This window comes from Ascaphus truei, chromosome 6, assembly GCF_040206685.1.
Source record: "Ascaphus truei isolate aAscTru1 chromosome 6, aAscTru1.hap1, whole genome shotgun sequence".
NCBI classification, from domain to species: Eukaryota; Metazoa; Chordata; class Amphibia; order Anura; family Ascaphidae; genus Ascaphus; species Ascaphus truei.
In genome coordinates this window covers 120,951,656-120,967,571 of record NC_134488.1, presented here as the reverse complement: position 1 = coordinate 120,967,571, position 15,916 = coordinate 120,951,656, and the positions used below count along the sequence as shown (strand labels likewise).

At 48.7% G+C, this 15,916-nt stretch overlaps 1 protein-coding gene across 2 annotated transcripts in view; it reads left to right on the top strand.

Annotated features, from left to right (window-relative positions):
* Window positions 1-15,916, top strand: part of APLP1 (amyloid beta precursor like protein 1) — a 61,148-nt gene that overhangs the window by 38,422 nt on the left and 6,810 nt on the right. Inside the window, exons 9-15 of one of the 2 annotated variants that reach the window (XM_075606138.1) lie at window positions 432-590; window positions 1,278-1,406; window positions 1,918-2,017; window positions 5,912-6,046; window positions 6,256-6,279; window positions 6,613-6,683; window positions 6,773-6,832. In XM_075606138.1, the coding sequence (XP_075462253.1) occupies window positions 432-590; window positions 1,278-1,406; window positions 1,918-2,017; window positions 5,912-6,046; window positions 6,256-6,279; window positions 6,613-6,683; window positions 6,773-6,832 (678 nt within the window). The remainder of the gene's footprint in view (window positions 1-431; window positions 591-1,277; window positions 1,407-1,917; window positions 2,018-5,911; window positions 6,047-6,255; window positions 6,280-6,612; window positions 6,684-6,772; window positions 6,833-15,916) is intronic. The other variant, XM_075606139.1, reaches the window with a different exon arrangement.

The following is a 15,916-nucleotide window of genomic DNA, read 5'->3' as shown; positions in this document are numbered from 1 at the left end:
AAAACGAAGTAACACACCCGAATAACACATTTGGTCGCTCGCCGATCTTATCAGGAGATGAGCGTATTCGGGAGCACTTAGGCCCCCGCTCTCGGCTTGTGTTACAGCAGAAGCTGATAGATAACATTACATTTGCACAGGGAGAGAGGATACATTGTGTAATTGAATATGCATTTGCTAGTAAGTGTCATACAAACAGTGTGTGGAACATGGCAACCTGAGAAATAATGAGACTGGTTATAACTAAAGCATGTTCTGTGTCACAATGTCTCATCTCTTTCTTCGTGACATTAGTCGGGCAATACATATTTTAACAACAGTTTTCTATGGGCTATAAACGTACCTGTCCCTACCAGTCACTGCAAATAACGCCTTCTGTTCACTCTCGTTTATCTCGCCCCTGTTCCTCGCCCTCTTGTTCCTCACCGAAGCACTTCCAGTCCATCCTGCAGACCCTGGAGGGTCAGATCTCCGCTCAGCGCCAGCGGCTGGTGGAGACACATCTGGGTCGGGTGGTTGCAGCTCTGAATGACAACCGCAGGGCGGCGCTAGAAAATTACCTGGCAAGCGTGCAGGCCACCCCCCTGGATGTAAGCCCACCCCTATCAGACACACCCACATACACGTCATCTTGGTGCAAAACATCCACAGACTACCCCCATTGCTGATAACCAAAAACAGGACAACGTTACTGCTCTCGCCGGGCGCGTTGTAGTACGACACACGAAACGCGTCAGTGGGAGCTTACACAGTTGTCTCTGTATTGCTGTTTGCAAACAAAGGGCGGGGCTAACACGCTATTGTACATGCCAGCGAGTGCAATAACGTCTGCTACATCTGTATAACAAACCATACTCGTATGTCACGCACCACAGCCGTGTGACACAACGTTATAACACACCACACCTACATTACACACCTGAGCCACAGTTACGGGACAGCCTGGAAGGGCTTTGCATCTTGCTGATGTGATGCCACAGTGTGTTGAGAAAGTCCTTCTCTGCACTTCCAAAGACCCAGGGACCTTCTTTTTGTGGATGAGGCTTGTATCACACAAACACACACACGATTGCACCTCGTCACTGCCAGAGCGCGAGCAACGCATTGTGAAAGTGTTAACATTTGCAAGAGAACCTCCTGGTTTTTATCAGCCACGATAGGATATAAACGGAGTTATTTGGGGGTCGGTGTCACTCATGGATGGAAGATCTCCCAAATGTCATCTCTGTGACCTCTGAGATCTGACACCATTCTTTGCCTCTCTTCTCATTGGTCAGTCGGAGCGCATGCTGCTGGCGCTGAAGCGTTATATCCGTGCGGAGCAGCGTGACCAGCGTCACACAGTGAGGCATTATCAGCACGTGAGCAGCGCGGAGCCTGACAGAGCTGAGACCATCCAGTTCCAGGTATCCGAGAGAAGAGTGAGAGAGCATGGGACTTCATGGCCTTGTGAATGTCCTTCCTGCACGCACCTTCTCTCCCTCTCTCTCTCTCTCTCTCTCTCTCTCTCTCTCATCATTTCAATGGAGCTGTCTCTTTCTTGATCTCTCCTTTTTTCTATGCTCTTTAACTTCTTCCTCTGCAGTTGGGGTCTTCTATTCAAATAAAAGTACTCTACTGTTTAGCATCTTCTTTACCACTTTTAACATTCCCTTCATATTGTATGCAGATGTCTCTTTCTGACAGTCTCTGTCCTTGATGCTCTCTGTCTCTTCCCCTACCCCTCTCTGTATAAAGGCGTCTCTCTCTTTCTGTTAGCCTCTGTCTTTGATGCTGTCTCTCCTCTTGCCTCTCTGTATGGAGATGTCTCTATTTCTCTTTCTGACTGTCTGTTCCTGGTCCGCTCTGTCTCTTCTCCTGATGGTCTCTCCAGGAGCCTCTCCCTCTCTCATATTCACCCTGCTTATCTTCCCTCAGGTTCTCACTCACCTCCGTGTCATTGAGGAGCGAGTGAACCAGTCTCTCTCTCTTCTCTACCGGAACCCACATCTGTCTCCAGAGCTCCGGGACCAGATTGGTTCGTACCCCCCCCCCGCCCCTTCAACCACTGAAAGTGCAGCCCCCTTAGATAAAGCGCTCAATGATGTAACAACTTCTCTACCATTGTAACCAGTCTCCAAGAAGCAAAATAACCAACGTCAATACACCCTGACGCTAGTATTGTTATTGGCTCCTCACGTCCCATTAACTAAATCCAACAATAGCCTGATTAATAATGTGGGTTTCGGGAATCAGCTGGTTTTGAATATCCGGGGTGAAGTAAGAAATCAGTCTACTCTTGATAAAATGTGGGGACTCCTCCAAGATTTGCTGCCCAAGGTGATGGGAAGGGGGGGGGTTCCTCAGAGAGATGATTGCACACAGAATGGGGGGGGTGATAATTTAGACTGTATGGTCATGGTAAAGTGGTATGACTGGTCAAAATGAGAGAGAGGGGAGAGATCTAAAAACGTCCCTCCAATTAAATTAGGGAGACATGCCTGTGCTGAAAAAGGAGCACCTCTGCTGAGGTACTAATGTCTATGCAAAGTGTATTTAAATGAGTCCTGTCCCACAAGCTAGTTTAGCTCACACTGCTAGAGCTGCGGCCTAGAAAAGCAGTGTCTGTGGGTTCTAGTCCTGTTGGGTCTGACACCTTTCCAGCCATTGGATTGGGGCTTTAGGATTATTATTAACTCTTTATAGTGGATATGGAAATCCTTTTAGGAAGAGTGGGAAGGGACTCATTTAAATATACTCTGCAAATCTATTAGCATATCTCCCACTAAGGCACCTCAGAGGTCTCCCTTTTCAGCACAAGCACATCGCCCTAATTTATTTGGAGAGACGTTTGAGGGAATATATATACAACTGGCGACTGCTAATAAAATTAGAAAGATCTCTCGCTCTCTCTTTCGCGCCCGCTCTTCAGGGAAAGATTGGTGGATTGGGGAAATAGCCTATCAACCAAGCTGATAGAGGGTCATACAGAAGTGCTTGGGGTAGAGGTACGGGTATCCTATGTATGGAAAAAGCGGAGGATCAAATAGTGGTTTTACATCAGATGGGAAAATAGGCCTTGCTGTGCTGTGCACAGAGTGGGTGAGATAAGGCTGTGCTGTGCACAGAGTGGGTGAGATAAGGCTGTGTGCACACAGAGTGGGTGAGATAAGGCTGTGTGTGCACAGAGTGGGTGAGATAAGGCTGTGTGCGCACAGAGTGGGTGAGATAAGGCTGTGTGCGCACATAGTGGGTGAGATAAGGCTGTATGCGCACAGAGTTGGTGAGATAAGGCTGTGTGTGCGCAGAGTGGGTGAGATAAGGCTGTGTGTGCACATAGTGGGTGAGATAAGGCTGTGTGTGCACATAGTGGGTGAGATAAGGCTGTGTGTGCGCAGAGTGGGTGAGATAAGCGCAGAGTGGGTGAGATAAGGCTGTGTGCGCACAGAGTGGGTGAGATAAGGCTGTGTGTGCACAGAGTGGGTGAGATAAGGCTGTGTGCACACAGAGTGGGTGAGATAAGGCTGTGTGTGCACAGAGTGGGTGAGATAAGGCTGTGTGCGCACAGAGTGGGTGAGATAAGGCTGTGTGCGCACAGAGTGGGTGAGATAAGGCTGTGTGCGCACAGAGTGGGTGAGATAAGGCTGTGTGTGCACAGAGTGGGTGAGAAGGCTGTGTGTGCGCAGAGTGGTGGGGTGAGAAGCTGTGTGTGCACAGAGTGGTGGGTGAGATAAGGCTGTGTGTGCACAGAGTGGGTGAGATAAGGCTGTGTGTGCACATAGTGGGTGAGATACGGCTGTGGGCGCACAGAGTGGGTGAGATAAGGCTGTGTGCGCGCAAAGTGGGTGAGATAAGGCTGTGTGCGCACATAGTGGGTGAGATACGGCTGTGGGCGCACAGAGTGGGTGAGATAAGGCTGTGTGCGCGCAAAGTGGGTGAGATAAGGCTGTGTGTGCACATAGTGGGTGAGATACGGCTGTGCGCACAGAGTGGGTGAGATAAGGCTGTGTGTGCACAGAGTGGGTGAGATAAGGCTGTGTGCGCACATAGTGGGTGAGATAAGGCTGTGTGTGCACAGAGTGGGTGAGATAAGGCTGTGTGTGCGCAGAGTGGTGGGGTGAGAAGCTGTGTGTGCGCAGAGTGGTGGGGTGAGAAGCTGTGTGTGCGCACAGAGTGGGTGAGATAAGGCTGTGAGCGCACAGAGTGGGTGAGGTAAGGCTGTGCGCACAGAGTGGGTGAGATACGGCTGTGCGCACAGAGTGGGTGAGATAAGGCTGTGTGTGCACAGAGTGGGTGAGATAAGGCTGTGTGCGCACAGAGTGGGTGAGATAAGGCTGTGTGTGCACAGAGTGGGTGAGATAAGGCTGTGTGTGCGCAGAGTGGTGGGGTGAGAAGCTGTGTGTGCGCAGAGTGGTGGGGTGAGATAAGGCTGTGTGTGTGCAGAGTGGGTGAGAAGCTGTGTGTGCACAGAGTGGGTGAGATAAGGCTGTGTGCGCGCAGAGTGGGTGAGATACGGCTGTGTGCGCACAAAGGGGGTGAGATACGGCTGTGTGCGCACAGAGTGGTGGGGTGAGATAAGGCTGTGTGCAGAGTGGTGGGGTGAGATAAGGCTGTGTGTGCAGAGTAGTGGGGTGAGATAAGGCTGTGTGCGCAAAGTGATGGGTGAGATAAGGCTGTGCGTGCAGAGTGGTGGGGTGAGATAAGGCTGTGTGCGCAGAGTGGTGGGGTGAGATAAGGCTGTGTGCGCAGAGTGGTGGGGTGAGATAAGGCTGTGTGCGCAGAGTGGTGGGGTGAGATAGGGCTGTGTGCAGAGTGGCGGGGTGAGATAAGGCTGTGTGCGCAGAGTGGCGGGGTGAGATAAGGCTGTGTGTGCAGAGTAGTGGGGTGAGATAAGGCTGTGTGCGCAAAGTGATGGGTGAGATAAGGCTGTGCGTGCAGAGTGGTGGGGTGAGATAAGACTGTGTGCGCAGAGTGGTGGGGTGAGATAAGGCTGTGTGCGCAGAGTGGTGGGGTGAGATAAGGCTGTGTGCGCAGAGTGGTGGGGTGAGATAGGGCTGTGTGCGCAGAGTGGTGGGGTGAGATAAGGCTGTGTGCGCAGAGTGGTGGGGTGAGATAAGGCTGTGTGCGCAGAGTGGTGGGGTGAGATAGGGCTGTGTGCGCAGAGTGGTGGGGTGAGATAAGGCTGTGTGTGCAGAGTGGTGGGTGAGATAAGGCTGTGTGTGCAGAGTGGTGGGGTGAGATAACAGGAAATATGGAGAACAAAAGCGCACTAGCAAAAACGCTGTGGGGTGAGAAGCTGTGTGTGCGCAGAGTGGTGGGTGAGAAAAGGCTGTGTGTGTGCAGAGTGGGAGAGATAAGGCTGTGTGCGCAGAGTGGGTGAGATAAGGCTGTGTGTGCAGAGTGGTGGGGTGAGATAAGGCTGTGTGCGCAGAGTGGGTGAGATAAGGCTGTGTGTGCAGAGTGGTGGGGTGAGATAAGGCTGTGTGCGCAGAGTGGTGGGGTGAGATAAGGCTGTGTGTGCAGAGGGGTGGGGTGAGATAAGGCTGTGTGTGCAGAGTGGTGGGGTGAGATAAGGCTGTGTGTGCAGAGTGGTGGGGTGAGATAAGGCTGTGTTTGATAGTATATTTGACGCCCGCCGAGAGCTGGCTGCGCACAGAGTGGTGGGTGAGATAAGGCTGTGTGCGCAGAGTGGTGGGGTGAGATAAGGCTGTGTGCGCAGAGTGGTGGGGTGAGATAAGGCTGTGTGTGCGCAGAGTGGTTTGGTGAGATAAGGCTGTGTGCGCAGAGTGGCGGGGTGAGATAAGGCTGTGTGCGCAGAGTGGCGGGGTGAGATAAGGCTGTGTGCGCAGAGTGGCGGGGTGAGATAAGGCTGTGTGCGCAGAGTGGTGGGGTGAGATAAGGCTGTGTTTGATAGTATATTTGACGCCCGCAGAGAGCTGGCTGCGCACAGAGTGGGTTGCAGCTGGCGACCTCCTCAGCTCAACACAGAAGAAACTGAATGAAGACAGTGACTACCCTGAAATTAGAGTGCCACCCCAAAACTCTGCGGAGACATCGCAGGGGGAAGGTGCGGACTGTCTGTGTCTCACTCTGACGCGCTCACTCATTCCTTTCTGTTTTTTCTCTTTCGCTCCTTTCTTTCTTTGCCCAGCCCAGTTGTATTACTGTCTTCTTCCCCTCCATGCTGTCTCTCTCACTGACCTCTTCCCTGTACTTTCTCTCTCCACCTTTCTCTCCTCGCTGTCTCTTGTTGCTGCCTTTCGAACTGTCGGACAGACTCCCAGCAGATTGAAAGAAAAGGTCAGTGCATGGATTGGGGAGTCTCGCGTCTCTGTCTATGTGTCAGTTTGACTGTCCCTGTAATTGTCTTTCCTTTTGTCTCCACATTTTACAGCTTCCCTCTCTCATGGCTGTCTAACTCTAGCTTTTCTTCTAACTGCCTACACGTCTCTTTTTGAGACTGTCTCTTCCTTGCCACTTCTGTTGGCTATCTTGTCTGTCTCTCCCTTTGACTGTCTCTCTAGTACACTCCCTGTTGCTGTCTTTATCTCTCTTTAATTCTTCCTTCCCATCCCCACGGTTGTCTCACCGTCTCTCTGCCCATGTGACTGTCTCTTCCTGTATCTCCTACAGGCTCTGCAGTGTGGGATCTGTACTCCGATTTCTCCCCTAGTGAGCGGACACTCAGTTTCCCAGCACAGAAGGTAACAGACTCTACCCTCTGTATGTGGTAGAAGGAAGTCCTGTACCCCGTAGTGAGGTCATGCTGACGTATATGTCCTTCTGTTTCCAGGATAACGGCTCCGTGAAGCAGGTTCACTACCAATCCAATGACATCCAGCGTGATGAGCTGGTGAGTGCAGCACACATTCAGCCCCATACTCCGTCATGTGCTCACCCTAATGTGGTTACATCACCATCATTCTCATCACATCAGCTACTCCATATAGACTGGAGAAGTATCGCCCTCTGCCGTGAGCTCCACCATCTTTCACATTTCATGATTCCCCATCCACTCCAATGGGATCAGCTTCTGAAAAATATCAGGAGAGCCTATTTACCAACGTCTGGAGCAAAGAAGGAGGGGGTGTGGGGTTGCACTGGGTTTGCTCCAGTTCTGCAGCCAAGAGACTTTGATAACAATACCCCACTGTTACCCCCTTATTCAGAACGTCATTCCCCACATCCATCCATTGTACATGCATCAGTAAACCTTGTTAGATACCCTCAGCCTTCGTATCTCTAAAGGTTAAGACCACCTTCTTGCGCTCATCAGTAACTCAATATTCGGTCCCACCGTGTTGCACACAGCACTAGCCCCCAAATACTTCAAATGAATGACCCTCTAACACATATCATTATCCTCCATACATCTCAAATAGATCACCTTCTTACACACATCACATACTGCCACAGACTTCAGTAGTATCACCTTCTTACACACATCACATACTGCCACAGACTTCAATAGTATCACCTTCTTACACACATCACATACTGCCACAGACTTCAGTAGTATCACCTTGTTACACACATCAGATACTGGCACAGACTTCCATAGTATCACCGTCTTGCACACATACATACTGGCACAGACTTCCATAGTATCACCGTCTTGCACACATCACATACTGGCACAGACTTCCATAGTATCACCGACTTGCACACATCATATACTGGCACAGACTTCCATAGTATCACCGTCTTGCACACATCATATACTGGCACAGACTTCCATAGTATCACAGTCTTGCACACATCACATACTGGCACAGACTTCCATAGTATCACCGTCTTACACACATACATACTGGCACAGACTTCCATAGTATCACCGACTTGCACACATCACATACTGGCACAGACTTCCATAGTATCACTGTCTTGCACACATCACATACTGGCACAGACTTCCATAGTATCACCGTCTCGCACACATCACATACTGGCACAGACTTCCATAGTATCACCGACTTGCACACATCATATACTGGCACAGACTTCCATAGTATCACCGTCTTACACACATACATACTGGCACAGACTTCCATAGTATCACCGTCTTGCACACATCACATACTGGCACAGACTTCCATAGTATCACCGACTTGCACACATCACATACTGGCACAGACTTCCATAGTATCACCGTCTTGCACACATCACATACTGGCACAGACTTCCATAGTATCACCGTCTCGCACACATCACATACTGGCACAGACTTCCATAGTATCACCGTCTTGCACACATCACATACTGGCACAGACTTCCATAGTATCACCGTCTCGCACACATCACATACTGGCACAGACTTCCATAGTATCACCTCCTTACACACATCACATACTGGCACAGACTTCCATAGTATCACCGTCTTGCACACATCACATACTGGCACAGACTTCCATTGTATCACCGTCTTGCACACATCACATACTGGCACAGACTTCCATAGTATCACCGTCTTGCACACATCACATACTGGCACAGACTTCCATGTTATCACCGTCTTGCACACATCACATACTGGCACAGACTTCCATATTATCACCGTCTTGCACACATCACATACTGGCACAGACTTCCATAGTATCACCGTCTTGCACACATCACATACTGGCACAGACTTCCATATTATCACCGTCTTGCACACATCACATACTGGCACAGACTTCCATTGTATCACCGTCTTGCACACATCACATACTGGCACAGACTTCCATAGTATCACCGTCTTGCACACATCACATACTGGCACAGACTTCCATAGTATCACCGTCTTGCACACATCACATACTGGCACAGACTTCCATAGTATCACCGTCTTGCACACATCACATACTGGCACAGACTTCCATAGTATCACCGTCTTGCACACATCACATACTGGCACAGACTTCCATAGTATCACCGTCTTGCACACATCACATACTGGCACAGACTTCCATAGTATCACCGTCTTGCACACATCACATACTGGCACAGACTTCCATAGTATCACCGTCTTGCACACATCACATACTGGCACAGACTTCCATAGTATCACCGTCTTGCACACATCACATACTGGCACAGACTTCCATAGTATCACCGTCTTGCACACATCACATACTGGCACAGACTTCCATAGTATCACCGTCTTGCACACATCACATACTGGCACAGACTTCCATAGTATCACCGTCTTGCACACATCACATACTGGCACAGACTTCCATAGTATCACCGTCTTGCACACATCACATACTGGCACAGACTTCCATAGTATCACCGTCTTGCACACATCACATACTGGCACAGACTTCCATAGTATCACCGTCTTGCACACATCACATACTGGCACAGACTTCCATAGTATCACCGTCTTGCACACATCACATACTGGCACAGACTTCCATAGTATCACCGTCTTGCACACATCACATACTGGCACAGACTTCCATAGTATCACCGTCTTGCACACATCACATACTGGCACAGACTTCCATAGTATCACCGTCTTGCACACATCACATACTGGCACAGACTTCCATAGTATCACCGTATTGCACACATCACATACTGGCACAGACTTCCATAGTATCGCCGTCTTGCACACATCACATACTGGCACAGACTTCCATAGTATCGCCGTCTTGCACACATCACATACTGGCACAGACTTCCATAGTATCACCTCCTTACACACATCACATACTGGCACAGACTTCCATAGTATCACCGTCTTGCACACATCACATACTGGCACAGACTTCCATTGTATCACCGTCTTGCACACATCACATACTGGCACAGACTTCCATAGTATCACCGTCTTGCACACATCACATACTGGCACAGACTTCCATAGTATCACCGTCTTGCACACATCACATACTGGCACAGACTTCCATATTATCACCGTCTTGCACACATCACATACTGGCACAGACTTCCATAGTATCACCGTCTTGCACACATCACATACTGGCACAGACTTCCATATTATCACCGTCTTGCACACATCACATACTGGCACAGACTTCCATTGTATCACCGTCTTGCACACATCACATACTGGCACAGACTTCCATAGTATCACCGTCTTGCACACATCACATACTGGCACAGACTTCCATAGTATCACCGTCTTGCACACATCACATACTGGCACAGACTTCCATAGTATCACCGTCTTGCACACATCACATACTGGCACAGACTTCCATAGTATCACCGTCTTGCACACATCACATACTGGCACAGACTTCCATAGTATCACCGTCTTGCACACATCACATACTGGCACAGACTTCCATAGTATCACCGTCTTGCACACATCACATACTGGCACAGACTTCCATAGTATCACCGTCTTGCACACATCACATACTGGCACAGACTTCCATAGTATCACCGTCTTGCACACATCACATACTGGCACAGACTTCCATAGTATCACCGTCTTGCACACATCACATACTGGCACAGACTTCCATAGTATCACCGTCTTGCACACATCACATACTGGCACAGACTTCCATAGTATCACCGTCTTGCACACATCACATACTGGCACAGACTTCCATAGTATCACCGTCTTGCACACATCACATACTGGCACAGACTTCCATAGTATCACCGTCTTGCACACATCACATACTGGCACAGACTTCCATAGTATCACCGTCTTGCACACATCACATACTGGCACAGACTTCCATAGTATCACCGTCTTGCACACATCACATACTGGCACAGACTTCCATAGTATCACCGTCTTGCACACATCACATACTGGCACAGACTTCCATAGTATCACCGTATTGCACACATCACATACTGGCACAGACTTCCATAGTATCACCGTCTTGCACACATCACATACTGGCACAGACTTCCATAGTATCACCGTCTCGCACACATCACATACTGGCACAGACTTCCATAGTATCACCGTCTTGCACACATCACATACTGGCACAGACTTCCATAGTATCACCGTCTTGCACACATCACATACTGGCACACACTTCCATAGTATCACCGTATTGCACACATCACATACTGGCACAGACTTCCATAGTATCACCGACTTGCACACATCACATACTGGCACACACTTCCATAGTATCACCGTCTTGCACACATCACATACTGGCACACACTTCCATAGTATCACCGTATTGCACACATCACATACTGGCACAGACTTCCATAGTATCACCGACTTGCACACATCACATACTGGCACAGACTTCCATAGTATCACCGTCTTGCACACATCACATACTGGCACAGACTTCCATAGTATCACCGTCTTGCACACATCACATACTGGCACAGACTTCCATAGTATCACCGTCTTGCACACATCACATACTGGCACAGACTTCCATAGTATCACCGTCTTGCACACATCACATACTGGCACAGACTTCCATAGTATCACCGTCTTGCACACATCACATACTGGCACAGACTTCCATAGTATCACCGTCTTGCACACATCACATACTGGCACAGACTTCCATAGTATCACCGTCTTGCACACATCACATACTGGCACAGACTTCCATAGTATCACCGTCTTGCACACATCACATACTGGCACAGACTTCCATAGTATCACCGTCTTGCACACATCACATACTGGCACAGACTTCCATAGTATCACCGTCTTGCACACATCACATACTGGCACAGACTTCCATAGTATCACCGTCTTGCACACATCACATACTGGCACAGACTTCCATAGTATCACCGTCTTGCACACATCACATACTGGCACAGACTTCCCTAGTATCACCATCTTGCACACATCACATACTGGCACAGACTTCCATAGTATCACCGTATTGCACACATCACATACTGGCACAGACTTCCATAGTATCACCGTCTTGCACACATCACATACTGGCACAGACTTCCATAGTATCACCGTCTCGCACACATCACATACTGGCACAGACTTCCATAGTATCACCGTCTTGCACACATCACATACTGGCACAGACTTCCATAGTATCACCGTCTCGCACACATCACATACTGGCACAGACTTCCATAGTATCACCGTCTTGCACACATCACATACTGGCACAGACTTCCATAGTATCACCGTCTTGCACACATCACATACTGGCACAGACTTCCATAGTATCACCGTCTTGCACACATCACATACTGGCACAGACTTCCATAGTATCACCGTCTTGCACACATCACATACTGGCACACACTTCCATAGTATCACCGTATTGCACACATCACATACTGGCACACACTTCCATAGTATCACCGTCTCGCACACATCACATACTGGCACAGACTTCCATAGTATCACCGTCTTGCACACATCACATACTGGCACAGACTTCCATAGTATCACCGTCTTGCACACATCACATACTGGCACAGACTTCCATAGTATCACCGTCTTGCACACATCACATACTGGCACAGACTTCCATAGTATCACCGTCTTGCACACATCACATACTGGCACAGACTTCCATAGTATCACCGTCTTGCACACATCACATACTGGCACAGACTTCCATAGTATCACCGTCTTGCACACATCACATACTGGCACAGACTTCCATAGTATCACCGTCTTGCACACATCACATACTGGCACAGACTTCCATAGTATCACCGTCTTGCACACATCACATACTGGCACACACTTCCATAGTATCACCGTATTGCACACATCACATACTGGCACACACTTCCATAGTATCACCATCTCGCACACATCACATACTGGCACAGACTTCCATAGTATCACCGTATTGCACACATCACATACTGGCACAGACTTCCATAGTATCACCGTCTCGCACACATCACATACTGGCACAGACTTCCATAGTATCACCGTATTGCACACATCACATACTGGCACAGACTTCCATAGTATCACCGTCTCGCACACATCACATACTGGCACAGACTTCCATAGTATCACCGTCTCGCACACATCACATACTGGCACAGACTTCCATAGTATCACCGTCTTGCACACCTCACATACTGGCACAGACTTCCATAGTATCACCGACTTGCACACATCACATACTGGCACAGACTTCCATAGTATCACCGTCTTGCACACATCACATACTGGCACAGACTTCCATAGTATCACCGTCTTGCACACATCACATACTGGCACAGACTTCCATAGTATCACCGTCTTGCACACATCACATACTGGCACAGACTTCCATAGTATCACCTCCTTACACACATCACATACTGGCACAGACTTCCATAGTATCACCGTCTTGCACACATCACATACTGGCACAGACTTCCATAGTATCACCGTCTTGCACACATCACATACTGGCACAGACTTCCATAGTATCACCGTCTTGCACACATCACATACTGGCACAGACTTCCATAGTATCACCGTCTTGCACACATCACATACTGGCACACACTTCCATAGTATCACCGTCTTGCACACATCACATACTGGCACAGACTTCCATAGTATCACCGTCTCGCACACATCACATACTGGCACAGACTTCCATAGTATCACCGTCTTGCACACATCACATACTGGCACAGACTTCCATAGTATCACCGTCTTGCACACATCACATACTGGCACAGACTTCCATAGTATCACCGTCTTGCACACATCACATACTGGCACAGACTTCCATAGTATCACCGTCTTGCACACATCACATACTGGCACACACTTCCATAGTATCACCGTCTTGCACACATCACATACTGGCACAGACTTCCATAGTATCACCGTCTCGCACACATCACATACTGGCACAGACTTCCATAGTATCACCGTCTTGCACACATCACATACTGGCACAGACTTCCATAGTATCACCGTCTTGCACACATCACATACTGGCACAGACTTCCATAGTATCACCGTCTTGCACACATCACATACTGGCACAGACTTCCATAGTATCACCGTCTTGCACACATCACATACTGGCACACACTTCCATAGTATCACCGACTTGCACACATCACATACTGGCACAGACTTCCATAGTATCACCGTCTTGCACACATCACATACTGGCACAGACTTCCATAGTATCACCGTCTTGCACACATCACATACTGGCACAGACTTCCATAGTATCACCGTCTTGCACACATCACATACTGGCACAGACTTCCATAGTATCACCGTCTTGCACACATCACATACTGGCACAGACTTCCATAGTATCACCGTCTTGCACACCTCACATACTGGCACAGACTTCCATAGTATCACCGTCTTGCACACATCACATACTGGCACAGACTTCCCTAGTATCACCATCTTGCACACATCACATACTGGCACAGACTTCCATAGTATCACCGTATTGCACACATCACATACTGGCACAGACTTCCATAGTATCACCGTCTTGCACACATCACATACTGGCACAGACTTCCATAGTATCACCGTCTCGCACACATCACATACTGGCACAGACTTCCATAGTATCACCGTCTCGCACACATCACATACTGGCACAGACTTCCATAGTATCACCGTCTCGCACACATCACATACTGGCACAGACTTCCATAGTATCACCGTCTTGCACACATCACATACTGGCACAGACTTCCATAGTATCACCGTCTTGCACACATCACATACTGGCACAGACTTCCATAGTATCACCGTCTTGCACACATCACATACTGGCACAGACTTCCATAGTATCACCGTCTTGCACACATCACATACTGGCACACACTTCCATAGTATCACCGTATTGCACACATCACATACTGGCACACACTTCCATAGTATCACCGTCTCGCACACATCACATACTGGCACAGACTTCCATAGTATCACCGTCTTGCACACATCACATACTGGCACAGACTTCCATAGTATCACCGTCTTGCACACATCACATACTGGCACAGACTTCCATAGTATCACCGTCTTGCACACATCACATACTGGCACAGACTTCCATAGTATCACCGTCTTGCACACATCACATACTGGCACAGACTTCCATAGTATCACCGTCTTGCACACATCACATACTGGCACAGACTTCCATAGTATCACCGTCTTGCACACATCACATACTGGCACAGACTTCCATAGTATCACCGTCTTGCACACCTCACATACTGGCACAGACTTCCATAGTATCACCGTCTTGCACACATCACATACTGGCACAGACTTCCCTAGTATCACCATCTTGCACACATCACATACTGGCACAGACTTCCATAGTATCACCGTATTGCACACATCACATACTGGCACAGACTTCCATAGTATCACCGTCTTGCACACATCACATACTGGCACAGACTTCCATAGTATCACCGTCTCGCACACATCACATACTGGCACAGACTTCCATAGTATCACCGTCTTGCACACATCACATACTGGCACAGACTTCCATAGTATCACCGTCTCGCACACATCACATACTGGCACAGACTTCCATAGTATCACCGTCTTGCACACATCACATACTGGCACAGACTTCCATAGTATCACCGTCTTGCACACATCACATACTGGCACAGACTTCCATAGTATCACCGTCTTGCACACATCACATACTGGCACAGACTTCCATAGTATCACCGTCTTGCACACATCACATACTGGCACACACTTCCATAGTATCACCGTATTGCACACATCACATACTGGCACACACTTCCATAGTATCACCGTCTCGCACACATCACATACTGGCACAGACTTCCATAGTATCACCGTCTTGCACACATCACATACTGGCACAGACTTCCATAGTATCACCGTCTTGCACACATCACATACTGGCACAGACTTCCATAGTATCACCGTCTTGCACACATCACATACTGGCACAGACTTCCATAGTATCACCGTCTTGCACACATCACATACTGGCACAGACTTCCATAGTATCACCGT